The sequence below is a fragment of the Lissotriton helveticus genome, chromosome 11, assembly GCF_964261635.1.
Source record: "Lissotriton helveticus chromosome 11, aLisHel1.1, whole genome shotgun sequence".
Taxonomy (NCBI): Eukaryota; Metazoa; Chordata; class Amphibia; order Caudata; family Salamandridae; genus Lissotriton; species Lissotriton helveticus.
The window spans coordinates 1,068,075,339-1,068,103,142 of NC_136072.1; the positions used below are offsets into that span (position 1 = coordinate 1,068,075,339).

Consider the following 27,804-nt stretch of genomic DNA (forward strand, 5'->3'; position numbering starts at 1 on the left):
TTAAGGCACCAAATGTACAGCACTGTCTGTCAGACATGGAGCAGAGCCACCACCGCCATCTTGTGCAGTACAGAGAGGGACGGGTGGGTGTGGGGAGAGAGAAGGGCAAGCTGGGTGCGAAGGAAAGAGGGGGCGAAACGAAAGGTAACATAGGCCAAACAACGAGGGCAGTTGAGGGGTGTGGGCAACAGAGAGAGATGGGTAGGTGCTCGGGGGCACGTGAAAGTAGAGAGGAAATGAGAAATCTGGATTGAAAGAAAAAGGGGGCAGGGCGAAAACAATGGGCGCAGGACTCGGCGACTTCTTGCTGCAGCGGTCAGGGCAAAATGCCAGAACAAAAGCACCGTCATTTTTGCGATTCGGGGGCGTGTTTTTAGCAGTTGAGTGACAGATGATGTCACGGCTAAAAAACTGCAAAAAAACGCCCCCGAATCGCAAAAAGACGGGGCTTGAACCGAGTGACGCCTCTCTCCTTCAATGGCTGGCCAGCATTTACGAGGCCAGCCAATGGAGAAGAGGGGCAGGTTCAAGCCCCCATACTGCAAAAACATTAAATCTCTGACTCCGCCCACTTCGTGGGACGCTAGTCCGAGACCTAAAAAAGAATTCAAAGGAGTCCTGTTTACACAGCTGTTCAGCCAACAACCCACACATAACAGGCAGCGACAGATATCACGTTTAGCTTCGGCCTGCTTAGTCTTCAGTCATCCACTAGCACATCCCCTTCGCAATAGTCTTACGTACCACTTTAGCCAGCCCTTCCGCTGTCCGTATACCACTGAGCAACCTATGCTGTACTTGAAGCCTCTGACCCAGCTTTTCCCTAGCCCTCTATCTTCAATTCCATCTGGGCACCTTCCCCCTCCAGATGGATGTGCATCTCAAGCTGTCACTCCCACTCCGAATCTGCACCGGTCAACCTCAAATCCCAGCTAGTCTAACCGTCTGCTGGGTCTGCGTCGCTCACCTCCGTTTCACTTGTCTGCTTTTCTGTGAGTTCGTCAACCTCCCCATCACTCCTGCGTTTGTACGTCATATACAAACCCCAAAAATTCTTCGGTCTGCTGAGAGGGGGAAGTAGTTCACTAAAATCCGGGCTAGTTCTATTTAATTCTCCTTTCCTAAAGACCTTTTTTGGTTTTCAGTTTGACGAGTATGCAAGAAACAATTACCACATAAGTCCGCAAAACCTGCAGTGGCGCGGCGGTCACGCCGCGCCAGCGGTCTGACCAACGAATTACAACTTTGGCAGTCGGTATGCCCTGGGACCACCGCAACCACCAGGGATCTGTGATCCCTGGCAGTAGCGCAGTGCTGTGAGGAGGCAATATGATTGGCGGTGCCGCTGTGGCACTGCCAATCATATTACAACTTTCCCCACCTCCAGCCTTTTCATGGCAGTGAGCCCGCCATGCGAAATGCTGGACGTGGGGAAAGGGCACCCTGTGTCCCCATGTGCATGTGGTTGCCACATGTGCCCCCTATCTGTCTGCTCCCCAGTTCCTGCATGGCATGAACTGCAGAGTCCATGCTGTGTAGGAACTGCCTTTGGCGCTCCCATTGCGGTGCCGAAGGCACCACCAAAGAACCGCCCTCCAGACATGAGAAAACCTGTATCTAGTTGGCTGTGTTCACACAGGTTTGGCAGTGTGGGAGCAGGGTGGTGGCGTGGTGACCGGGCTGCCACAAATCCAATGTCATAATCAGGCCCTTTGTGGTTTAGTCTACAACCTTTTAATAGTTGGTGAGATGTGCATACCAAAGACTTGTTATGTTATGTTGAAGGAATTAACTATAGAGACACCTATGACAATAATCTTCAGATCCTCTGGTATCTGAAAATCCAGATGATCGGATTGGCTGGTTGAATTTGAAAATATTTTTTGAGGTGGGCATTACAGGATGTCAGACACCGAAGCCAGTATACTCAAAAAAATAGTAGAACTTATAAGGGGGGAGTAGGCTCATCTTCATTCACCAAAGAAGAGGTAGGGGACCCCAGATATGCAGACTCTACACTAATCTTTTTTTGTAAAGTGCTACTTTTGGTACAGGGTTTGTGTAAATGCTTGCAGATTCAGAGAACCCTTGGATTTTTAGTTAAGAATAGAATTTTCATTGTTACCGTTACCGTTCTCTCACCCTCTGATTTCCAAAGGCTGAAAAACAAATGTCAAAATAATAATGTCACAATGCAGCCATGCTTGATCTAAGAGCACTGTAGACATGAGAGCTAGACCAGCAGACCAAAGTAGCAGGAGCCAGAAGCCCACAGACAGAAGCTGTTTGCAGCTGTTTCTGAGAAGCTGGCATGGGTGTAGGACCTTGGCTGGGGGCAGGGAAGGTGAACAGGACCTGTGTCTGGAATACAATACACATGGCCAAAGGCCTGTTCACTTCTGGTTTGGTGAGTTACGGTGAGCAGTGCAAACCTAACTCAGCTCCAAACATGATGTTTTAGATGACATCCCAAGTATATCATATATGATAGCAGTAAGGACATAAAGGGTCCAATTATGAGTTTGGCTGTCCGACCGCCCAAGATCCGTGTCTGCACCCACCAGTAGCCCACAGCGCAGGCAGTCTAAAGACTGCCTATTGTGAGTTGACCACAGTGCCGGCGGTGTGAATGCAGAGATCTTGTGGCGGTGGTGGGTATTATTCCAAATATAGCAATGCCTGTGTGTGCATTTCAACTGCATGTGTGTTGGATGCACACATATGCACAATATATGTGGAAAAATGCCATCTACCCATTGCTGGAGTCTGGCCCATATGTGGGCAGTCCTGGCAATGGGTATATGGGACGAAAAGGACTCACCTGTAAATCATCGCAAACAGGGTCGTAACCCTCAGGGTGAAGATCCTGTTGTGTAGGGAGGGATCTGAAGAAAGGGATCCATGTCGGACTCTGCCTTAAGAACAAGAGAGGGGTGAGTACGCATCCCAGATCCTTCAATCAATCAATCAATCAGGTCATTTGTAGAGCGCGCTACTCACCCGTAGGGTCTCAAGGCGCTGGGTTGGGGGGGGGTGCCGTTACTGCTCGAACAGCCAGGTCTTGAGCTTCTTCCTGAAGGAGAGGTGGTCTTGGGTCAGGCGTAGGTCGGTCGGGAGTGAGTTCCAGGTCTTGGCGGCCAGGTAGGAGAAGGACCTTCCTCCTGTTGTTGCTCTTCGGATGCGGGGGACGGCGGCGAGGGCGTGGCTGGTTGATCTGAGGGGGCGCCTGGGAGTGTAGAAGTTGATCCGGTTGTTGAGGTAGCTCGGGCCTTGGTCGTGTAGGGCTTTGTGTGCGTGGGTGAGGAGACGGAAGGTGATTCTCTTGTTGACCGGGAGCCAATGCAGATCTCTCAGGTGTCCGGAGATGTGGCTGCGTCGGGGGATGTCGAGGATGAGTCTGGCCGAGGCATTCTGAATCCGCTGGAGTCTCTTCTGGAGCTTGGCGGTGGTACCGGCGTAAAGGGCGTTGCCGTAGTCCAGTCGGCTGGTGACGAGGGCCTGGGTGACCGTCTTCCTCGTGTCGGTGGGGATCCACCGGAAGATCTTGCGTAGCATGCGCAGGGTGTTGAAGCAAGACGAGGAGACGGCGTTTACTTGTCTGGTCATGGAGAGGGAGGAGTCCAGGATGAAGCCCAGGTTACGAGCGTGGTCCGTCGGTTTGGGTGCGGTGCCCAGGGCGGGGGGCCACCAGGAGTCGTCCCAGGCGGAGGGCGAGAAGCCCAGGATGAGGACCTCCGTCTTGTCCGAGTTCAGTTTCAGGCGGCTGGTCGTCATCCATTCGGCTACCTCTCTCATCCCTTCGTGCAGGTTGGCTCTGGCGGTGGCGGGGTCGTTGGTCAGGGAGAGGATCAGCTGGGTGTCGTCGGCGTAGGAGATTATGTTGAGGTTGTGTTGGCGTGCGATGGCCTCGAGGGGGCTCATGTAGACGTTGAAGAGGGTGGGGCTCAGTGAGGATCCTTGAGGGACGCCGCAGATGACTTCGGTGGCCTCTGACTTGTACGGTGGTAGGCGGACTCTCTGTGTTCTTCCGTCGAGGAAGGAGGTGATCCATTCCAGTGCCTTGTCCTGGATTCCGATGTTGCCAAGGCGCTGTACTAGTGTGCGGTGGCAGACGGTGTCGAAGGCCGCGGAGAGGTCTAGGAGGATGAGGGCCGCTGTTTCTCCGTTGTCCATCAGAGTTCGTATGTCATCGGTGGCAGCGATGAGGGCGGTCTCGGTGCTGTGGTTCGCCCGGAAGCCAGACTGTGAGGGGTCGAGGGATCCGTTCGTCTCGAGGAAGGCTGCCAGCTGATTGTTGACGGTCTTCTCGATGACTTTGGCCGGGAACGGGAGGAGCGAGATGGGACGGTAGTTCTTGAGGTCGGTGGGGTCTGCTGTGGGTTTCTTGAGAAGAGCGCTGAGATCGGCGTGCTTCCAGCTCTCAGGGAAGGTGGCGGTGTCGAAGGAAGTGTTGATGATGTCCCGCAGGTGGGGTGCGATGACAGCGTCGGCCTTGTTGAAGACGTGGTGAGGGCAGGGGTCAGTTGGAGATCCGGAATGGATGGAGTTCATTGTGCGGATGGTGTCTTCGGTGTTGATCGGAGTCCAGGTGCGGAGGATGGTGGTGGGTGGCGTTGTTGCGGTTGTGGCTTGCGTAGGTTGGTTGCTGAAGCTGTTGTGTATGTCCGCGATCTTGTTGTGGAAGTAGGAGGCGAGGGAGTTGCAGAGGTCTTGCGACGGGGTGATGTCATTGCTTCCGGCGTTGGGGTTGGAGAGCTCTTTCACGATGTTGAAGAGTTCCTTGCAGTTGTGTGCGTTGTTGTCCAGCCGGTCCTTGTATGTATTTTTCTTGGTGGCGCGGATCAGCTGGTGGTGTTTACGGGTGGCGAGCTTGAGGGTGGTCATGTTGTCCGTGGTTGGCTCCCTTCTCCAGGCTTTCTCGAGGGCTCGGCAGTTCTTCTTGGAGCTCTTTAGTTCGTCGGTGAACCATGGTGTTTTTCTGCTGCAGGGTCTGCTGGGTGGGGTTCTCAGTGGGGCGAGTTCGTCCGCGCAGTTGCTGATCCACTTCGTGAGGTTGTCGGCGGCCTGGCTGGGGTTCGCTGAGCTGGCCGGAGGGTGCTGGCTCAGGGAAGCGGTGAGCTGGTCGGCTGTGATCTTGTTCCAGCTTCTTCGGGCAACCTGTTGCTGGTAGTGGTGGATCGTCGATCTCTTGAAGGTGAAGTGGACGCAGCTGTGATCCGTCCAGTGGAGTCCTGTTGCGTGGCTGAAGGTGATGTCGTTGCTGGATGAGAAGACGGCGTCGAGTGTGTGTCCGGCGTAGTGGGTGGGGGTGGTCACCAGTTGCTTGAGTCCGAGGTTGGCGAGGTTGTCCAGCAGGGTGGTGGTGTTGCGGTCGTTGTTGTTCTCCAGGTGGAAGTTGAGGTCCCCCAGGAGGATGTAGTCGGCGGAGGGGAGGGCATGCGGGCTGACGAAGTCGGCGATGTCCTCGCTGAATTGTGTGCGTGGCCCCGGGGGTCGGTAGATCAGGGTGCCTCTGAGGGTGGTCTTCGGGTTGGTGTGGATCTGGAAGTGCAGGTGTTCAGCGGTGGTTAGGGTGTCGTCGGTGTTGGTCGCGATGCGGATGGTGTCTTTGTGGATGATGGCGATGCCTCCTCCCGTCTGGTTGGCGGTGCGGTCCCTCCGGATGATCTTGTAGCCCTCCGGGATGGCGATGGCGATGTCGGTTAGCTGAGGAGGCGTTCATCCAGGTCTCGGTGAGGAAGGCAACGTCAGGGGCGGTGGTGTCGAGGAGGTTCCAGAGTTCTACGGCGTGTCTGTGGACGGAGCGGGTGTTGAGCAGGATGCACTTGAGGTGGCTGCTGGTGGTGTTCGGTTTGGCGGGTGCTGGTGCATGGTGTGCCCGGATGCAGGTGAACTTGCAGGCGTGGCAGCTGAAGGGTCCGTGGGTGTGCTTCGGGGCGGCTTGATGACATCCTGGGATGCGGCCGGTGTTGAGTGTGATGAGATCGGCGGTGGTGTAGGTTCGTTGGGTCGGCTTCCGTCGGTGGGGGCCAGGGGTCCAGGCGCTGGTCGCGATCCGGTCGCGATCCGGTCGCGGACGGGCGCAGACGGGCTTACCTTTGGCGCACCTTCGGCGCGCCCGCTGCGCGTCACCGCTGCGCGTTCGCACGGTCGCCATATAAGGCGAAGTGCGCGGGTGGGCGGAGCAGCTGGGAGGCGGGAGCGGGGAGGGAACAGAAGGCAAAAAGGGGCGGGGTCGGCGGTAGTGGCGGGAAGCGGGGGCGGCGAGGGAGGCGGGAAACAGAGCGGGCAGCGATTAAAGATGGACACAAATTACGCTAACACGGGAAAAAAGACTAAAAAATAGGCAGACAAGCACAAATGATTGGGAAAAACAAGCTTAACAGGGGAAAAAGATTAAACAAGGCAGACAAGCACAAATGATTGGGAAAAACAAGCTTAACAGGGGAAAAAGATTAAACAAGGCAGACAAGCACAAATGATTGGGAAAAACAAGCTTAACAGGGGGAAAAGATTAAACAAGGCAGACAAGCACAAATGATTGGGAAAAACAAGCTTAACAGGGGAAAAAGATTAAACAAGGCAGACAAGCACAAATGATTGGGAAAAACAAGCTTAACACGGGGAAGAGATTAGCAAATAAAAACAGGCACAAATGATTGAAAAGAGGAAACGAGACGGACGGCAGCAGGGTCAGTCGGCAGCGAGGCAGCTAGGCACAGCGAGGGGGCACACGCAGCAGCTGGTGGCCGTGCGGCGCGGGGGTGTCCCACAAATCCTTCATGTCCGCCAGCTTGAAGTAGGCAGTTGGACTGCCATGGTCAGCTCGAGAAAATGCAGACGGTGGTGCAGGTCCCCTGTACCGCCCTATGGTGGCTGCCTTTCCCTGATCACGGACCGTCAATCGGGGGTCTGCTGCCTGTCTCAGCGGTTCAGCCATGGTCTTCGCAAAGGCAATCCGACCAACTTGTAATACGGCAGTCGGATCGCCACTGCTGTTACGGCAGTCCACAGACCGCCAAACTTGAAATGAGGCCCAAAATATCTCCTCACAATTGACATCAAGCCTATGGACAACCAACACTGTGTAACTATGTACCAACAAAAGAAAACTTTGATAAAACACACAGGAGTTCTAGGCTTGCCAATTTTAATTAGTCAAGGTCTTTATCCTGATGGTGGCATATTTAGTGATGTTGAAATCATTATTGCAGTGTTGAATAATCTAAAAATGCAAAGTCTGCTGTCAGTCAACTGCTGGACAAGAAGGAAAGTGATGAAGATGGCAGAGCTTTATTAGTCATTGAGGCTAGGGCCTGGGTCACTTGGCAACTGGGTACAAAGCGTGGTTTTTGCTCAGACATAGTACTCAATCCTGCTGCACACAGCTAAAGACCATCTGCTGTGGATTAATATATCAATATCAGTGCAGGCCCAGAGTTCAACACCTGCTCCTCACAGTTGAAGGCCATGAGCAGCACATTATGTACACACAAGTTTAGGTTAGGCATTCTGAAATACATTGACAATTACAGCTTTACAGGTGATCTTTTAGGTAATTCAATACTGTACATTAGTGTGCTCTTTTAAATATATGTCACTTCATAGAATGTCCCACTCTTTCTCCGTATTTGATTGAGCATTCGATTTGTGTCTTTTTTTGAAAAATAATCATTTCCAATTTCTCTGTTTTTGTTTTGCTGTGAGCTGTTTTGATCACTTCTAGTGGGTACCCTCTTTGCTTGACTCTGTCAGTAGCATTCACTGGTGCACTTTATGCAGATTTTTATTTGTTGCAGTCCTTTGTCTTTGGAGGATAGTTTCTACCTGGCGTAAATAATGTTCTGTTCGAATAATAAATCTCTGCATGGCTATCATAAGTAAACATCAAATTGAATTGATTGTTGTTGAGGTTTTAGTAGATATCTTCAAAGCTTCCATCAGGACCAATCTAAATTTTTAGCACACTTACTGTAGCCAGAGCATGAACATTATCTTCTTCATATAACTAATTGTCTACTTCCTACCAGCTTCTTGTAAAGTGTGCATTGTTTGTGGCAAAATAATCTGCTCAGAAGGGCCTCATTTTTTAGTGAATGATGTATATTTTTAAAGAAAAATATTGTTTAAACACAAAGAATCATTTCCCAGAGCATCTTAGAATATATCAGTTTTTTCAGATGTTCTCCCTGAAGGATGTATCTAATGGCTTCTATGCCTATGTCAAAATCAGAGCGGTACAAAAGGGGGTGGTGATGGACGGAGCATCTGAACCTTTCAAACACTCACACCCAGTCAAAAGATCTGGGTTTAATCCATCACCGTTCCTCAGCCCACTCTGCCACCCCAGTTCAGACATGGCTGTATGCAAATCAGTCTGACCCTGTGCCTCATGGGAACAGTCCAGCCCGAACTGCCAAGCCATGCCTTCCCTGATCCGGAAACAAACTTCCTAGGATCGGTTTCTGGCATTTCAGCCGTTTTCAGCCAGAACGGTGATGGATTAAACCTAGATCTGCTGACTGGGTGTGAGTGTTTGATTAGTTCAGATGCTCCGTCCATCACCACCCCCTTTTGTACCCCTATGTCAAAATCAGGGCACGTGTTAGGTAATGAATCCACATCCCATGTTACAAATTGATAGGTCGATTTCCAAGGTATAGGTTGTAAATATTTTCAGAGGTTCCTTCTTCTTATATGTGTTTAGGGCCTTGTTCAGATGCCCAGCAATGGGTTAATGTATGTAGATGTATTTTTTTTAAAACAAAAATGTGAGTTTATGCTTACTGCAATCCATTTACCTGGTGGGTTATTGGGAAATGTGATGATTTTAGGTAAGAACTGTATAACTGGTGATAATATATGTATACTCAAGTTCATCTATTAGATTAGTATATTGTAATACTTTCTTCTGAAATGTCTCCTGACCTACCATACGGGGATTAGTCTAGGGTTTCTTGTAACATTTTGTGTCTGATAGCAGGTGGTGCACTTTGACTGTGGAAATTAATATTTGTAGTCTTTCTTGTCTCCTTTACCAGAGCAGGCCTGGTATCAGTTTTCTTTAGTATTGGGTTCCTTCTTTCTCTCCTGATTTACCTCCATCTTTTTCTTCGCTTTCCCTGCAATTTCCTCTTTACTGTAAAGAGTATGTTTTACACTACAGGTTCTACCTGTTTTTTTTTCAGATTCACATATGGAATAAATCATATGATATCTGAATACGATAAACTGAGGCATTTGTTGAACGATGCAGAGACACAGCTTCTTGAAGACCATATACTGGATCTCACTAAAGTGTTTCGCTCTGGGCACAAAAGACTGAACTGGAACTCCTTAGGTACAAAATAATATAAAACAGGAGTAAATGTTGAACTTGTTATCTAAATAAGGTTAATGATGAACATAGTTGTGCAGGTTTTAAATATTTAAACTATTAAAGTGTGTGTGCAGTTACCTATTTTTTTTACTTTCTATTACATTGATCTTACCACCATCACATTTCCAGTCGTATTATGTTGTGCAAGTTAAAATACTTATTCTCATTTCAAAACAGTATTTTAACTTTTAATGGCAAGTATTACCATAGTGGTTTCTTCATTTACGTGAATTGTGGATGGTCTAACCACACAGAGCTACGGTAGCAGCACGAATCTACAATAAATCAAGGTCTCAAAAATGCTTGCTAAGCATTTTTTTTTTAAACAAAAGAAAGAACTCTCTTACACAGTATATTCTGTGTAGTAATATAGGTGTCCCCTGACACAGGGTTATAGAATTTTAAAAGAGGATAGAGACAGGGCACCATATGCGGGTGTGGTTACTCTTTTACTTGATGTGATCAGCAATTTGATTCTAAGATGCATGATCTACAAGCTTATACTTTTAAAATTCTTGGTGCCTTTTTTGTTGATGCATGCTGAGGCTGTATTCTATTTTATTTTTGGAGTTTTATATAGCGCTTACAAGACCCGAAGGGTTTTAGAGTGCTTCACAACAGCAGAACATGAACAGAACCATAAACATTCAAGCAGCAAAGCATGAATAGAGACATGGCATTAGAGCAGCATAATATGAATAGAAGCATAGACATTAGGGGACAATGATTAGAGTAAAGAGTACTGGGGGTCCCATAGATCCTGTTCATTGTCCAGAGGCAAAGAGGTGACGGTTGAGGTGAAATTCTTTTAGATGTCTCTTGAAGATCATGAAGGAGGGATTAGTCCTGATGTGGGTAGGCAGATAGTTCCAGATTTCTGATAGATACATCTGCCGTGTGGATTCCTCACCTTGTGAATACCCCCTGCGTCAGCAACATTCGGAAATTCTTTTTGTAGCCTCGCGCCGACGTGGACTCCTGACGTCATAGAGACACGACCTCGCTCGCGACTCCGCTGACGTCACCGACGCCTATAATAGGCCCACGCCGGCGTGATGACATCAGTTCCCTTTTTTCCGCGTCGTCGACGCTAACGGTTATCGGGAATCTCTGTAGCCAACGGATACTTTGTTGTCTATATTGTTGCCATTTTCTGCTTCTCTGTATCCTGTCTCTTCGACAATGTCTTCGAAAAAGACCGGCTTCAAGCCATGTAGAGAATGCGGCAAAATGATGTCCATTACCGACCCACACAGCGACTGCATCTGGTGCTTGAGCTCGGACCATGATGTGGAAGACTGCTCTTCGTGTAAGAAGATGAACCCGAAGGCCCTGAGGGAGAGAGAGGCGAAGCTCCTGGTGGCTAAGATGAAAGCTGGAAAGGAGAAATCGTCGAGGTCTCGTTCTCGAAGGGCGAGGTCGAAGTCAAGATCGAGGTCGAGGTCTGGATCTCGAGGAAGGTCGTCTTCGAAGTCGGCTTCTGATCGTGTTTCAAAAAAGAGGAAACATAAGAAGAGGAGACATGAGTCCCGACGTCGTTCTGGTAAGGAGTCGGGATCGAGGTCGAGGTCACCGAAGAAGGTACGTTCGAAGGTGGTGACCGTTGATGTTTCGGATCCAGAACCTGAAGGTGAGGCCTACCCTTCTGAGTCACGGGCGCCGTCTCCGGCTCCGTCTCCGACTCCGAATCCGGCTCCGAGTCCATCTCCGGCGCCGTCCCCGGTCCGAGATGAGGAGGAGCCTCGTGAGGATGGGGGTTCCGCGCCCTTAGGTGAGCCGAATCCGAACGCTCCTCAAGACAGACCTGAAGGTTTTCATCCACCATTTCCTGCCCCAGGCCAGGACCCTTCTGCGTTTCTCAACGCAATGTACGGAGTCTTTTCGAGGGCGTGGTACCCCTCTGGTGCACCTTCGGGTCCCATGGGTCCTTTGGCTTTTAGCTTAGGAGTCCCTCACTCCTACCCTCCAGCTCCGTTTATGCCTTACATGCCGGCTCCGACGCCGCAGTGGCATTTTCCGGCTCCACCGAAGCCGTCGACGCCGGTTCCGGCTTCGTCTGCTCCGAGTCGTCCTCGAACACATCCCTCTGAGCCTTCGGATTCGATCCCGACGTCGATTCCGAATCCGTCGGAGCCGGTGGTGGATCCGATAGCAAAACGAGTCAAGATGAGATCCAGAAGGGAGGCTCAACGCCTTCTGGAAGAAAGGAGGTTTTTGGATTCACAATCTGACGTTGAAGAGGGTGAATTGGATGAAGATGCTTTTGAGGATTTGGCAGAAGCAGGAAGCCTGGATTTCTCTCCAGAGTGGGAGTTACCCTCCGGTTCTAGCACTCCTTCTAAGGACGTTCAACCCTATCATTTAATTATGAGGAAGGCTGCCAGTCTCCTTAAGTTGACTTTGCCTATAGCAGAATTCAAATCTAATATTCTGACTGAAGTATTGCATTCTCCGAGTCCAGTGGTGGAACCTCTTCTTCCTTTCAATGATGCTCTGACAGAGCCCATTCTAGAGGTGTGGAAAAAACCTTTGTCGGCTCCAGCTGTCTCTAAAAGTGTAGCCAGAAGATACAGGGTTGCCCCTGAGGATCCTGCCTTTTTAACCTCTCATCCTTCACCGGAGAGTTTGGTCATTCAGGCTGCATGCTCCAAAAAGAACGTTAGTGCTTTCCCTCAGGTTCCTTTTGAGAAGGAAGCAAAGAAGCAGGATCAGGTGGCAAAGAAGTCCTTCTCCTCTGCCAGTATGGCATTGAAGTCATCAAATGCCACTTGCTTGATGGGAAGATATTTACACGCTCTGATGGACTCTTTGCGTGTTCTTGTTCCAAAAGTTCCTGATGACAGCAGGAAGGATTTTGAGGAAGTCATCTCTGACGCTCAGGCAGCGGCTCGCCAGGTCATTCAGAGCGGTTTGGATACTGTAGACTCTGTGGCGCGCATTATGGGCACTGCTGTCGCTACTAGGAGGTCTGCCTGGTTGAAATCTTCTGACTTTTCGGCTGATGTTCAGGCGACATTATTAGATCTTCCTTTCGATGGTTCAGGCCTCTTTGGGAAGAAGGCTGATGCGGCCCTTGAGAGGTTTAAAGATAGCAGGGCGACTGCTAAATCCTTGGGTCTTCAAGTGAGAGGCTCTTCAACTGGCAGAAGATTCAGGGGTTTTGGCCGCTCTTCCTTTCGGAATTTCCGGCAGGGCCAGCAGCAGCAGCAGCAACAACAGCAGCAGCAAAACTCTTTGTACAGGTCATACAGGGGAAAGCAAAGAGTGCGTCCTCGTGGACGTCAGGTCTCTTCCTCCTCCACTTCCTCCAACCCCCCTGCCCCTGAGAAGCAGCCCTAGATCCGACATTCAGGATCATGTGGGTCCGGTTGGGGGTCGGCTTACCCATTTTCTACAGGATTGGGAATCGGTTACGTCAGATCTTTGGGTTCTCAATCTTGTAGAAAATGGGTATGCCCTTCCCTTTCGGGAATTCCCTCCCAATTTCCCTCCTTGCCAAGGGTATTGCTCCGAGGAGCATCTGTCTCTTCTGCAAGAGGAAGTTTTGACTCTGATAAGAAAGGGTGCGATAGAGGTGGTCCCAGAGCAGGAAAGGGGTCAGGGATGCTACTCCCGGTATTTCCTGATTCCGAAGAAGGATGGCAGGCTTCGTCCAATCCTGGATCTCAGGATCTTGAATCTCTATCTGAAGCAGGAGAAATTCAAGATGCTCACCCTTGCTCAGGTTCTTCAAGCGCTGCAAGAAGAAGACTGGATGGTGTCGCTCGACTTGCAGGATGCTTACTTTCACATCCCAATCCTGAAGTCGCACAGGAGGTATCTCCGTTTTACGGTGGGATCGCAGCACTACCAGTTTGCGGTCCTTCCGTTTGGACTTACTACTGCGCCTCGAGTCTTCACCAAGGTGATGGCAGTGGTGGCGGCGCATCTCAGGAGATCAGGGATTCCAGTATTCCCTTATTTGGACTACTGGCTGATCAAAGCGGAGTCGTCAGAGAGAGTGCTCCATCATTTGCGAGAGACAACCCAGTTGTTGTACAGGTTGGGTTTTTCAATAAATGTACCCAAGTCTCACCTGGTGCCCTCCCAGCGCAACCTGTTCATAGGTGCGGTACTGGACACAACCGTATGTCGTGCATTCCCTCCCCCTCAAAGGATTCGCGACATACGGGAGATGATTCCTTTGTTTTACAATGGAGCGGTCGTTCCAGTCCTGAAGGTCCTTCGCCTGCTCGGTCTGATGGCTTCATGCATTCTGTTGGTCAACCATGCACGCTGGCACATGAGGGCGCTCCAGTGGTGCCTCCGCAAGCAGTGGTATCAGCACAGCGGAGATCTCAGGGAGTCAGTGAGGATCTCCAGAGAAGCTGCAGCGGATCTGTCTTGGTGGGGCGTGGAAGGCAATCTGTCCCAAGGAAAGCCTTTTCAACTTCCCCCATCGGTGGCCACGGTGATAACGGATGCATCCACTCTCGGGTGGGGTGCTCATCTGGGGGATCTGGAGGTCAAGGGCCTTTGGTCTCCAGAGGAAAGGTTGCTTCACATCAACCTTCTGGAATTGCGGGCGATACGTTTGGCGCTCAAGGCCTTCCTCCCTTCCCTTCGCGGTCAGTCTGTTCAAGTCCTGACGGACAACACGACCGCGATGTGGTACGTCAACAAGCAGGGAGGGGTAGGGTCGCAGTGTCTCTGCAGAGAGGCTCTGCGTCTCTGGTCCTGGGTTCAGGACCATCAGGTTTGTCTGATGGCGAATCATCTGGCCAGTGTGTTGAACGTTCGTGCGGACAGTCTCAGTCGGCAGTTCTCTGCCGACCACGAGTGGAGGCTTCACCCGGAGGTGGTTCACGACATCTTTCGGATGTGGGGGACTCCTCGGGTGGACCTGTTCGCCACTCACGAGAATGCGCACTGCCTGTCGTTCTGCAGTCTCCAGTATCCGATGCAAGGAGCCTTGGGGGACGCGTTTCAGTTGAGTTGGAGAGGTCAACTCCTTTACGCGTTTCCCCCCATACCCTTGATTCCTCGGGTTCTGAGGAAGATTCGCCAAGACCCGGCCCAAGTCATATTGGTCGCCCCGGATTGGCCAAGAAGGGTGTGGTATACAGATCTACTCCACCTCTCCTCTCACCCGCCGCTCCGTCTCCCTCTCAGGGCAGACCTCCTCTCTCTGATGGAGGGGCAGGTTCTACACCCCCACCTCCAGACATTGCACCTTCATGCCTGGAGATTGAACGGGGCAACCTGATTTCCTTTTCCCTTCCGCCTGACGTTGTGGATGTCATCTTGTCAGCCAGGCGTGACTCCACTAAGTCCATCTATTCTTATAGATGGTCGAAATTTGTCACGTGGTGTGGGGAAAGGTCTGTTGATCCTTTGAAGGCCCATTTGTCTAATGTTCTCCAATTTGCCCTTTCTTTGGCGCGGTAGGGTCTTGCGGTTGCCACGGTAAAGGGTTACCTGTCGGCGCTGTCGGCTTTTCTCTGCTTGCCTGACCAGCCTTCTCTTTCTAAGTCTCCTGTGGTCTTAAGGTTTTTGAAGGGTCTTACTAATATGTTCCCTCCTTCACCTTTCATTGTGCCTCAGTGGGATTTGAATCTTGTATTGACCTTTTTGATGGGTGCTCCCTTTGAGCCTCTCCACAAATGTCCCATGAGGCTTCTTACCCTTAAGTCAGTCTTCCTGGTTGCAATAACCTCGGCAAGGAGGGTTAGTGAGCTTCAAGCTCTTAGTTCCAAGCCCCCATTCCTGACCATTCATGCTGATCGAATGGTTCTTAGGACCAGGGCTGCTTTTCTGCCTAAGGTGGTAACTCCCTTTCACCTAGGACAGTCCATTACCCTTCCTACCTTCTATCCTCCCCCTCACCCTTCTAAGAGGCTGCACCGTCTGGACCCTAAGAGGGCGGTGTCCTTTTACTTGGACAGATCCAAGGACTTTCGCTTGGAAGACCAGCTCTTCGTTGGATTTGCTGGCTGCAAGAAAGGAAGGGCGGTCCATAAGAGAACTTTATCGAGATGGATTGTCCTCTGCATAAAGATCTGCTACTCTTTGGCCGGTAAGGAACCACCTGAGGGTATAAGGGCTCATTCAACTAGAGCTAAGTCTTCGACCTCAGCATTGGCTAGAGGTGTGCCTGTTGAGGATATTTGTAGAGCGGCAACTTGGTCTTCCCTCCACACTTTCGCGAAGCATTACTGCTTGGATTCCGAAGTGAGGAGGGAGGGTCACTTTGCGCGCTCTGTCCTTCAGGATTTCCTGGTTTAGAAGAGTGGACACCCTCCTCCGGGAGTGGGGACTGCTGTGGGACTCTATTCACAAGGTGAGGAATCCACACGGCAGATGTATCTATCAGAAGAACAAGTTACTTACCTTCGGTAACGCTTTTTCTGGTAGATACTATATCTGCCTGTGGATTCCTCACTGACCCACCCGCCTCCCCGTTGTCCACTCTTCTATGCCAGAGTTACTGTAATGTATTATATATATATTTTGTTGTCAAGGAAATGTTCCAATTGCTTTCCTGCTTTTGCTTAACACTGTGTGTTTTGCCTTGATTATTGTGTACTGTGTATACTTGTATATTTCTACTGTCATTGGTCCGTCCGTGTGCCTCGATGGCACGGAAAAAAGGGCGGAACTGATGTCATCACGCCGGCGTGGGCCTATTATAGGCGTCAGTGACGTCAGCGGAGTCGCGAGCGAGGTCGTGTCTCTATGACGTCAGGAGTCCACGTCGGCGCGAGGCTACAAAAAGAATTTCCGAATGTTGCTGACGCAGGGGGTATTCACAAGGTGAGGAATCCACAGGCAGATATAGTATCTACCAGAAAAAGCGTTACCGAAGGTAAGTAACTTGTTCTTTAGGGCATTCCCAGAGAAAGAATAGGAGTTTTGTCTACAAATAGTTGTGTTTAGACATGTCTCTCCTTACTGCTCAGTAATACCACATACTATTGAACTCTCCCTTAATTTACTGTTGGGTGTGCACAAACTAAAAATATCTGTCTCAATAAAGTGAGTGAAATAAAGTGCCGACTCCCCATATTCTTACCAGGAATAAGTCTCACTTTCTGCAGGAAAAAGTACAAATCTGTTCATGCATTAAACATGATTGACAATCAGAAATTACTTAATCACTTTTGCACAAATCGAAGAACATCTATGGTATACATATGCAATTAATGGAAACATTGCTTAATTTGAGCATTACTAGGGTGTCATAGTGAATGAGAGTATGTTTAATGGATGTGAATATTATTGGCCATCCTGGCGGACCTCTCCCTTAAACACCCGCATTTTACCATCTTAGGTGACGTCAACCTACATGTGGATGATCCTTCCTGTCCAAAAGCGAGGTCCCTTGTAGAAACACTAGCAGGAATAAACTTGGACCTTGGAGTTCATAGTCCCACCCATACGGCAGGCCACACCCTAGACTTGATCTTCTCGAGCCTATCAACACTCTCTACTCTGACTCCGTGCCCACTGGCCTGGTTTGATCACTCACTCATCCCTTTCACCCTATCTATCCCCCCCCCAGTATTCATGAATAGTGTAAAACCTAACCTGGGCAGGAAATGGCACAAAGTCACCTATGACGCCCTTGAACTACTACTCTCTAACATGGAGTGGCACCTGACTAAGGATATAGATGCAGATGTGGAAAAACTTAATTCCACTCTAATCACAGCGATTAATACGATCGCCCCCTTATTCCCCCTCTCATCTGCCAGAGCAAAGCCCTCCGCCCCATGGTTTTCCCCGGAGCTCCGTATGGAAAAAAGCAAATGCAAAAAACTTGAGCGCCAATGGCGACGCACTTACGACTCTATCGAAAAAAATATATATAGAGCTGCGCTAAAAAGGTTTCACAAGTTAAAACAAGTCACTATGAAGGAATACTTCTCCAACAAGATCAACTCCGCTGACAACTCGGCCAAAACCCTCTTTCAAATCGTGAAAGACTTTACTAAGCCTTCAGCACTTACCCGTCTCTCCTCTCCGAGTCAAGAACTCTGTGATGACCTATCACAGTTTTTTCATCACAAAATAGTGGATATATTTTCCTCTTTTACTCCATCTAAAGGACTTAGTGAGGCAATATCAGTCCTACCCCCTCCACCGGCCTACACCTCCACATTTGGAGCATTTGATTCTATCGTAAGAGACTCTGTCCAACACAGAATGCAAAAATGTAAATCTGGCTCTCCCCTAGATCCTGTCCCAGCTCAAATATTCACGCAGCTGAGCCCACTTATCACCACCCCCTTAATTTCCATTTGGAATACATCACTCTCCTCTGGCCAATTCCCGTCGGAATGGAAACAGGCAATGCTAATCCCCATTCTGAAGAAAGCGGATGCTGACCCGTCGGTACTTAGCAACTACCGACCCATCTCTCTCCTCCCTAAACCTGCCAAAATTCTGGAAAAAGTAGTACAGGAGCAATTGGCTGACCACCTGGAATCCAACGCCCTCTTGCATGACTCTCAATCCAGATTTAGATCCGGATATAGCACAGAGACGGCCCTTCTGGAAGTATCAGAGACCATAAGAGAGAGCGTGGACAGAGATGAGGTGGCCATGTTGGTGCTCCTCGATCTGTCCGCGGCTTTCGACACCATGACCCACTCCATACTACTGAAAAGGTTGCGTGACCTAGGAATCCAGGGCACTCCACTGGCTTGGATAAAATCATTCCTGTCTGGTAGAACGCAACAGGTATGGTGTCGCCCCTACTTGTCAAAAGATAAGAAGCCCCTGGACTGTGGAGTCCCCCAGGGGTCGGCCCTCAGCCCTCTACTTTTTTAATCTTTACATGTCGACATTGGCAAAAGTGGTTGAGGACTGTGGTGTCAGAGTGGTCTCTTACGCTGATGATACTCAGCTTATTTTTTCCTTTAGAGACCACTCTGACAAAGGACTCGTTAATTTCAAATCTTGCCTCACCAACATTGTTCAATGGATGACATCTAATACATTAAAACTGAACACCGAGAAAACTGAGGTGCTATTTGTTAATCTGAAAACCCCTCTGCTGCCTTCCGCATGGTGGCTGACTGAGCTGAACCCACTCCACATCCCCGCCAACTCTGCCTGTAACCTTGGGTTTCATTTTGACAATGAACTCTCATGCAAGATACAAATCCAAAAGGCTACATCTGCCTGTTTTGGCAAATTAAAAATGATTAAAAAAATCTCCCCCCTATCTGTCTAGGGACTCGATGAGAACTGTCGTGCACGCCCTCATCACTTCACACTTGGACTACTCCAATAGTCTGTATGTAGGGGCGCCTGCATACTTACGCCATCGACTACAGATTGTCCAGAACGCGGCAGCAAGACTGATCTGTCATGTCCCCTACCGTCACTCCATCTCCCCGTACCTAAAGAACGTGCATTTACTTCAGATCTCACAGCCTATCCAGTTCAAAGCCCTGATCCTGGCCTTCAGAGCACTCAATGGGTTTGGGCCAGGTTATCTCAGAGACAGATTGAAGCAGGTCCAATCAGTCCGCTCTCTTAGATCCAACCACCTCCGTCTCCTACTACCGCCCCGCTTTCTTCGCTCTAGAAGAGGAGGTAGAGCTTTCGCAGTCGTCACTGCTAAGCTGTGGAACTCCCTACCTCTTGACCTCAGACTCATTGAATTAGAACCCCTCTTCAGGTCCAAATTGAAAACATACCTGTTCTCCTACTACTAGCCGCCTTGATCACTACCGTTTCTGTCCACAGCGCCAGGACACCCCCCGGTGGGGGTAGCCGCGCGCTTAACCAAATTCCATAATAAGAATAATAATAATAATAATATAAAAAAGCACTGATGAAGAACCTGTAGTAATTTCTTTGTATTTCCTCAGTGTAGTAGACCCTAGTTTCTTTACCAAAAGCCACAACGTCAACTTATAAGAGACCTAAAATATACACAAATTGTCCTAGCATATGTTAGGGGAAAAGCAAGTAGAAGCACGCCAATAAATTTAAAATACATAAGGTGGATTTAGGCACTGATGATATTTTAGGTGACATTTCAAACTTTCCAATTTGTAAAATACACATGCGTTGGATTACTCAAATAAGCTAAAGTAATCTTTTCATATATACTTGGCAATACTCAAAGCATGGGTCATTGGAAAGGTATGTGAATTAGCCAAAAGTTGTTCCCTACGTGGATAGAAATAATCGACTTATTGAAGTAGCTATGATTGTTTGATAATACCTTTATGAATTGTGTGCAAAATCTCCCTGCACAGAAATTGAGGCTTGTTATATTTAAATAACATAGGACATATTAAAAATGAGCCACTACTCATGGAAGACCTAAGCTATCTTCAAACTAGTTTTTAGCCATTGGATATTGTGTTGCTCTGATTCCTGACATGTGTTGTTTATATTCAAATTAGCTCCCTCCCTTTACTTGGCATATTCTCACATTAGATCCAGTTGCAACGTATAACACTTTGTTAATATGTAAGGAAGTAGCCTTAAAGCAAGCATTGTTGACTAAGCTCTACGTCAAGGTATATCTTTTTTTTTTTTTTTTTTTTTTTAAACATTTTTATTGTTTGCAAGAAGTGACAAGATTCATTACAATTCAATTCCATACTTAGCATACAAATACAGTTGATATAAACAACAAATAAAATTGAGGAATGGAAACAATAACAAATAATCTGTAAATCAAACTTCACATTGGCTCTACTATTAAAGTAATAAACTACTAAAGCAGAAAGACCAGACTAGGCCTAATCACATTTCTTGGCCTCCAAAGAAGTTCTTCCATATCCTTTCTTTTCTCAAAAGAGCTTTTGGACCTCTAAGTTTAGCTAAAGAAAACTCCATAGTTCTAATTTCATACACCAATAATAGCCAATCTGCAACCTTTGGGGGTTCTTTAGATACCCAGACCCTAGCTATAGTTAGTCTAGCACATGCTAGTAAAATCGTTAAAAGATCCTTATTGGGACAATTCCTATCTTGAATATCTAACAAAACCATTTGTGCTGTAAAATCCGGTGAATTTATTTGATTAAATTGAAGATAATAAGATATGCAATTCCAAAAATCGAAAAGTGCAGGACAGGAGAATAGCATATGTTCAATTCCAGCCGCGACAGTATTACATTTTGCACACCTAGATTTATCTGACAAAGAATTACCTTGTGCCCAGCTAGATATTCTTTGTGGCGTATAATACAGTTCCGTGATTGTCCTATATAGTTGCATTTTCAGATTAGAAGAGTGATCTATATCATTTAAATGGGTTAAGGCACTTCCTATCTGTACTGAATTGATATTTTGATTTAATCTGCGAGACCATTTGGCTGCGATTTGAGTTGTATTTTCTCCCTTCTCCTTAATAAGCCATTGATATCCCCATTTAATTAGTGATTTAGTTTTTTCTGAGTAAATACCCTCAAGAATATCAGATTGTTTGACTTCCGTTATTTTCAATTTATTACAAAAAAAATCTCTCAGTTGTCTGTATTTAAAGTGCATATCATCCGTGAGCCCGTTTGTGATTTTTAAATTCTCAAAATCCATCAAACCATTAGTGCCATACAGGTCTCCTAGTGTGTTTATATCTTGTCTTATCCACCGATTACCCAAACCATCCGAAAATATACCGGGAAGGCCAGGATTGTTCCATAATCTAAGTTCAGTGTTGTAGAATGAACTATTACTAATGTGCAGAATTTTGTCCCAAATTCTTATAGCATGTTTAGCAGTCTTAAATTTTACTCTTTTAAAGTAGTTAGGATCATGGACCCGTAATAGAAATTGGTTGGCATCATCCCCCAGCATGTATTGATGAAAAAATAAAGATGGAGTGTTTTTTAATAAGCTCCTAATGCGCAAAAGAAAAGTAGCTAAAAAGTAAAAATTAAAATCCGGAAAAGTAAGTCCCCCTTTAGAGATTGGTAATGTTAGAAATTTTACCGCCCTTCGTGCCTTTTTATACCCCCAGATAAAGCTACTACAGATGCCATCCAACTTCCTAAAAAAAGCTTATTAGGTTGTAACGGAATGGCTCTACACAAATAAAGTAGCTTGGGTAAGATTTTCATCTTAATCAGATTTAATCTCCCTAGCAAACTCAAAGGTATCTTATGCCATTTTTTGAAACTCGCAGCAGTTTCTTTAAGAAATGACCCATAATTTAGTACCACAATTTTCTCCACTTTAGCCGTAAGCTTTATACCTAAATATACGGCTTCTTTGCAGATTTTATAAGTAGATATAGCCGGAGTATAGTTGAGTATAATTTGGGTTTTGTTAACATTTAATTTATACCCAGAGATTTTCCCATATTTGTGTGCTTCTTCTATGATTGCGGGCATAGCTTTACAAACATCCGATGTATATATTGCAATATCATCCGCGAAAGCAGTTAATTTAAGGGTTATATCCCCATGTTGGGCTGGTATTATATTGATTTGGTCGTTTAAAGCATTTAAAAAGGGTTCTAAAGATAAAGCAAATAATAATGGGGAGAGGGGGCATCCCTGTCTTGTCCCTCTTGCTATCTTAAAATTATCAGAATCTGTACCTCCATAGCTGATCACGGCCCGTGGTTCATCATAGATTGACTTAACCCAATCTAGGTAGGAGCCATTTATACCCATTTTACTTAATACTGTCCACAAATACTCCCACCCCACTCGGTCAAATGCTTTTTCAGCATCTAACATTATCATACCGAGTGGGGTGTTAGTAGTTTCTGCTACATCCAAAGCGGTTATTGAGGTATTAACATGCAAAGTGATATCTCTACCAACCACAAAGCCATGCTGTTGGGGATTAACTATGTCCGGCATATGAGGCGCTAACCGATTAGCTAGTATTTTAGCAAAAGTTTTCACATCAGAGTTAAGTAGAGATATGGGCCGATACGAACCACACTCTTTTTCCGGTTTTCCCTTTTTCAGAAAGAATATAATTTTAGCGAGTTTCCATGAAGAAGGTGCCTGTTTAGAAACAATAATTGAGTTAATAACTTTTTGTAGTAATGGAGCCAGCTCTTGGTAGCAAAGTTTATAGAATTCACCTGGTATACAATCCTCACCAACCGCCTTACCTAAGGGTAGATGGTCGATAGCCAGTTTAATCTCCTCAGTAGTAATGTTAGAGTTTAGTTGTTGAATTACTTCGTGGTTTAGTGCTCGCGATGGACCTAGATATTGATCAAGATATTTTTCAATCTCTGTTTTATTCGGTAACTCCTCTGGGGTATATAAGTGTTGGTAAAATTTAACAAATTGATTTAGAATTTGATCCTCTTGCCCAAATATCACTGAATCTGATCCAATTATTTCCTTTATTCTAGTTTTCGCTTTTCTATCTGCAGTTTTAAAGGCCAATATTTTTCCGATGCAATCGCCACCTTTGTATTGATCTAATTTGTATTTATGTAATTTTACTGCATATCTTTCTCTTAGCGTTTTCCTAAGTCCAGCTTGTAGTTCCACCAATTGTGCTCTAAGCAACTCAATGTTATTTTTTGATTGTAATGTTGCTTCAGCTAATTGTGCTTCCAGGTCTGATAATTTAGATGTCATATCTTTGTTCTTATTGCGATTTTCTGCATTAAGCCTGTAAACATACTGCTGGACAACTACGTCAAGGTATATCATTATTTTTTTTTCTCTAAGGTATTGGGGATTACATTACCCGCTGCACCCAGGGAGTTGTAAAGTTTGAATCACTTGTTCACCAGATCCAGAAGAACGCACAGGATATCAACAACAAATTGGAATCGATTGAATCTGCCAACCTGTTTAAGTTCATGCATGCAGAACTCAGAAATGAGCTCCCTGGTAGGTCTGGATATTAACTTTATGTGAACATTTTTGTTGGAACAGTGAAGTTCATATTATACAATATTTTAGAAGTCTGGTAATTTAAATAATTTTAACATGTCCCTGAGGTCCAGAAAGGTAATCTCGGTTCTTGTACATGTATAATTTAATTTAAACAGAAACACAAATTAACCTTTTTTCTCAACATGTTATGGGTTTCATTATAGTTGCTTCAAACTGTAAGTGTAGAATTTTTAAAAAGTGATATCACTCCTGCCCAAACTATGGGGTATTCTTTGAAGTATGCCTCCGCCTTCTTAGCTGACCTTCAGATGTACCCTTATTTCATATTGACATTCTTGTGGGAACTGACACAAACAAGGCGTATTGATGCAGATAGTTGCCCTTTTTTCTTCACAATTTCCTCATGCATCATTGATTCACCCTTATTTCCACTGTTGCAGCCAAATAAGTGGAGCTGCTTATCCCTCAGGTAATAGGACCCCTGAGGTTTTCTGCAAAGTCATTCTAGTTCATTCTGGTTTGAATTGAAAGAAAATATGTTTCCCAACATCATAATGGCCATTAACAGATATTGGTACCAGCAAGATGGGTCTTTAAGTTCCAGACCTGCCAGAGACATCTTCTGTGACTTACACTTAACATATTCGAATCCCGGAAACACCACTGAATTGGTTAATAATAACTCTTGAGGCTGCAAAATTGTATATGATGCACTGTAAAAAAAATGGATTATTGTTATTTTTTATGTGCATTATGACCTATCCTTGTTTTGTCCGTAAGTACACACTTTTGTCAAACGCCATTTTGCTTAATGTCCTTCTGAAAACATTCATTTTTGATCACTAGTGGTCATGTGATTGTGCCACTTCATTTGGTTTTATTAGGAGAGATATGTGCTGTTCATTCTTCCTTTCCTTTTATGTTGCTTCAAACACATTACTGTTTCAGCTAATGGAATTTCTTTCCTGGCAATTACATTCTAGAGTTAAGGTCCTTTGCTATCCCCTCACAGATTCTTTTCACTTGTTGTAATTAGTTTAACATGTTGGATAGTGGGAATGTAATTAGCTTTGATATGAACATATGTTGAGGCAGTTTTTCCGAAGTCAGAATGTGCAGTGCAATATGCTGTGGAAGCCCCTTCCATTAATTCTTCAAAACTCAGGAGAGAAGGCAATTGCCCCTTGCCAAGATGGAGCCACAAGTTAGGACACCTACTCTACTTTGCTAAGCATGAGGTGTGGTATTGTACTGTATTCATATTTGTATATGGCTTTCCAAGTTTTCAAATCTCATCCACTTACTTTCCCGAGTGATTATGTCCATCAAATAGCATATATTTCTGGATAAAACCTCACGCCTGAAAGATGTGCTTTTGAGATACCCATACCTTTTTATCACTGTAGCATTGCCAATTTGCCTAAAGCCATTATGGGTGAATCCACTGATGTGTGCATTAGTAATGAAGATGTAATCTCACTTTTTTTCAATATAGCCCTTGTCTGCAACTTGTCTTCTCTGGACAGGTTTTCCAAGAAAGGAGCACTGTCATTAGAAAACTGTTAATCTTATCTCAACAATGTATTCAACGCATTTGATATTATGGATACTTATAGCATAGGAACTGGTCATTTTCTGACATTCCATACCATACAACATGCATTGCATGACACATGGAAGACAGGGTAAGTGGAACCTCCTTTATACCCCACATTACATGCGCTTTTGACTCAGGACAGCACAGGTCATGCTGTCTCCATTGTAAACACATCCCTCAATTCTACACCATTGTATTATGCAGTGGGTGCACATGCTAGATGGGATGGTGTCTTACTACAAACATTGTCGGCCAAAGCTTGGTCCAAGACGCTTCTGCAGGTGAAAGAGGGATCCCACAATCCAAGATTCCGATTCACGCATTTTAACTATCTCCCCTCACAGCATCAAACTCCTGTTCAAAACCCTGACCCCCAAGTATCCCCGGTGCAAATTGGCAGACGTTGGTTTCTACCATATGGTATGGAAATGCCCAATGTTACAAACTTTTGGCATGAGGTTACTAACACAGTTTCTGAACTTGCGGAACACACCTTCACACCCACACCCAAATTCTGCCTCCCGGGACTTTGCCCCAAGGCTATGGGCAACAAACACCTTCACAGGTTTATCAACCTCGCTTTCGTCCTGTTTAAAAGTTAGATAGCGATGTCGTGGAAGGCGACCGCCCCCTGGACTCTTAACTCTGTCTGGCCATACTGCTGGTATGGACATGCATGGAAGCAAACACCCCTAAGTCGCTTCGAATTAAAGGGAACTAAAGGCAGAGTGACGAATGTTGTGAAACCTGAAATCACTTTTTGCTGACATCTACCACTGCCCCTCCAAAGGAAAGGTAAAAATTGACCTTATCTTTCACACTGAGAGACAAGAAGCTTGGAAATCCATCCTCAGATCGCAGCTCAACATTTCAAAAACCACCAACACTTCACATAGCTGCAGATTGCCAATTGCACCCCGTACCGCTCAAGACACACTGGATACACCACAGCGATCATATACACCAACAGCACTGTCCTGATACAAGCCAACAATGACAATCTAGAGTCCTTTGATGCCCTTTTCCCCTCTCTCTGGAATACACCCTCCCACGAACCCGACCACAACCTCCCCTACTCCCCCTTCAGAAGAACCGACCGCGCCAACAGACCCCACTCTCCGCTCTGGTTATCCCTAGCATCCATACACACCCTTCTACATGTGGCATCCCCCCAACCACCCCATGGGAGATCAGGAGCCCTCCTCCTCCCCCTGACGGCTCCCACTGCCACTCGTCACCTACCGAACCGACCCTCCTAACAACCTCACCCCCCACCACATGACACCCCCCTCGCAACCCCCATAGGAAATAAGACCCCCATCTTCCAGCCTCAGATCCCCTCTCTCATCCACCACCTACAGGCATGCAGCCTCCCCCGCCACCTGCCTCCCACCCACCCCAAACCACTACTAGCAACACAAACACCAACCTCCCCAAACCCACAGGCAATAAAGTACCTGCCTACCACCCTCCCCAATCCACCTTGAACAACCTGAACACTTACCTCCCCAAACACACCACGAACAACCTGAATGCTAACCCCCCCAAACATACAGGTAACACAACACCCACACCCCAGGAAGTCCCCGCATCACATGGCATCCCCCTCATCCTCATAGAGAACAAGACCTATCCACCCCAACCCACTACAAGCAATCCGAACACCAACCTCCCCAAACCCACTGGCAATAAAGCACCTACCCCCAGCAAGACCCCCTGACACATGACACCCCACTCACCCCCATCGAGAACAAGACCCAACCACCCCCCCATCTACAGCTCCCATCCCCACTCTACATCTGCTGGCTCCCACCCTCACCTACCACTGAACCTCCAAGTAGCCCAACGCACTCCGAACCACCTGAATGCCCACCTCCCCAAACCCACAGGCAACATTGAACCCACTACCCAACAAGACCCCAGCCATCCTGTTCTCTCGGACCCGCCCAGACCCCACACGGACTACACACCCAAACCAAGGTGGTCCAATTCTCTGAGACTACCACCTCCCGGACCTAAAACAAACAACTCAGCCACCACAAAGCCACTCAATACCCCAGGACTCCCCCCCCCCCCCTCTAGACCCTCTAGACCCAACACTCTCGCTCAGGAACAGTCCCGATACCTCAATAACCTCAATACTGAGCAGCTTCTCTCCAAACTAGAAACCCAGATAGCTACTATTATCCGGGGCTTTAGCAAAATTCTAGCCAACCTGGCGGCCTCCCAGCAACCTCAAAACGCTCACTCCCCCACCACCCACACACACCAAATACCGTCCGCAGTCCCCCCCACGGATATGGATAGCCGACACCATCCCCTCTCTGGCACAAAGACCCAGAAGAACTCAAGATGCCCTGTCTGAGAGTGACGTGGCAGACCTTGCCTCCTCATACGACAATCATTTAGTTCCCACCCTCCAATCCAAAATCCAGGTGATCACCGGACTAGGAAGAGTCCAAGCCCCTCCGAACTCGCTCAGACCGCTGTCTACCCGCACGAGCATCCCCACAGCCCCCTAACAAAAACAAACAAACAGAGACCCCCACTAACTGCATGCTCATAAACTGCAGATCAGCCATCTAACATGCTACTGAATTAGAAGAAACCATCCTCATTCACGACATAGACATAGCATTCATCACTGAAATTTGGCTCAACGACTCCTCCGCACCTCTCCTGGACACTCGTTCCCCCAGGCTTTACCATCACCCACAAAGACCGAAAAGATCAAAGAGGAGGAGGCATAGCAATCATCCACAGAGACAATATATTCAGTGTCGGAAACCAACTCCCTGAATTACAACACCTTTGAATGCCTAACAGTCAACATCAACACGAGCAACAACAAAACTCTAACCTGCCACCTTATTTACCACGCCCCAGGCAACCCCACCACGTTCGCCGAACACATATCGGACCTGATTGCCCACTGCTCACTACGAGAGGAGAACAACCTAATTCTGGGAGACCTTAACCTACACTGGAATGAAGAGAGCTACCCG

General features: G+C 47.2%; 1 protein-coding gene across 2 annotated transcripts in view; it reads left to right on the forward strand.

Moving 5' to 3' along the window:
• The window catches only part of DNAH10 (dynein axonemal heavy chain 10), a 2,445,728-nt gene that overhangs the window by 648,412 nt on the left and 1,769,512 nt on the right, over positions 1–27,804 (forward strand). For both annotated transcript variants that reach the window (XM_078667623.1, XM_078667624.1), the window contains 2 exons: positions 9,189–9,340; positions 23,032–23,196. In XM_078667623.1, the coding sequence (XP_078523749.1) occupies positions 9,189–9,340; positions 23,032–23,196 (317 nt within the window). The remainder of the gene's footprint in view (positions 1–9,188; positions 9,341–23,031; positions 23,197–27,804) is intronic.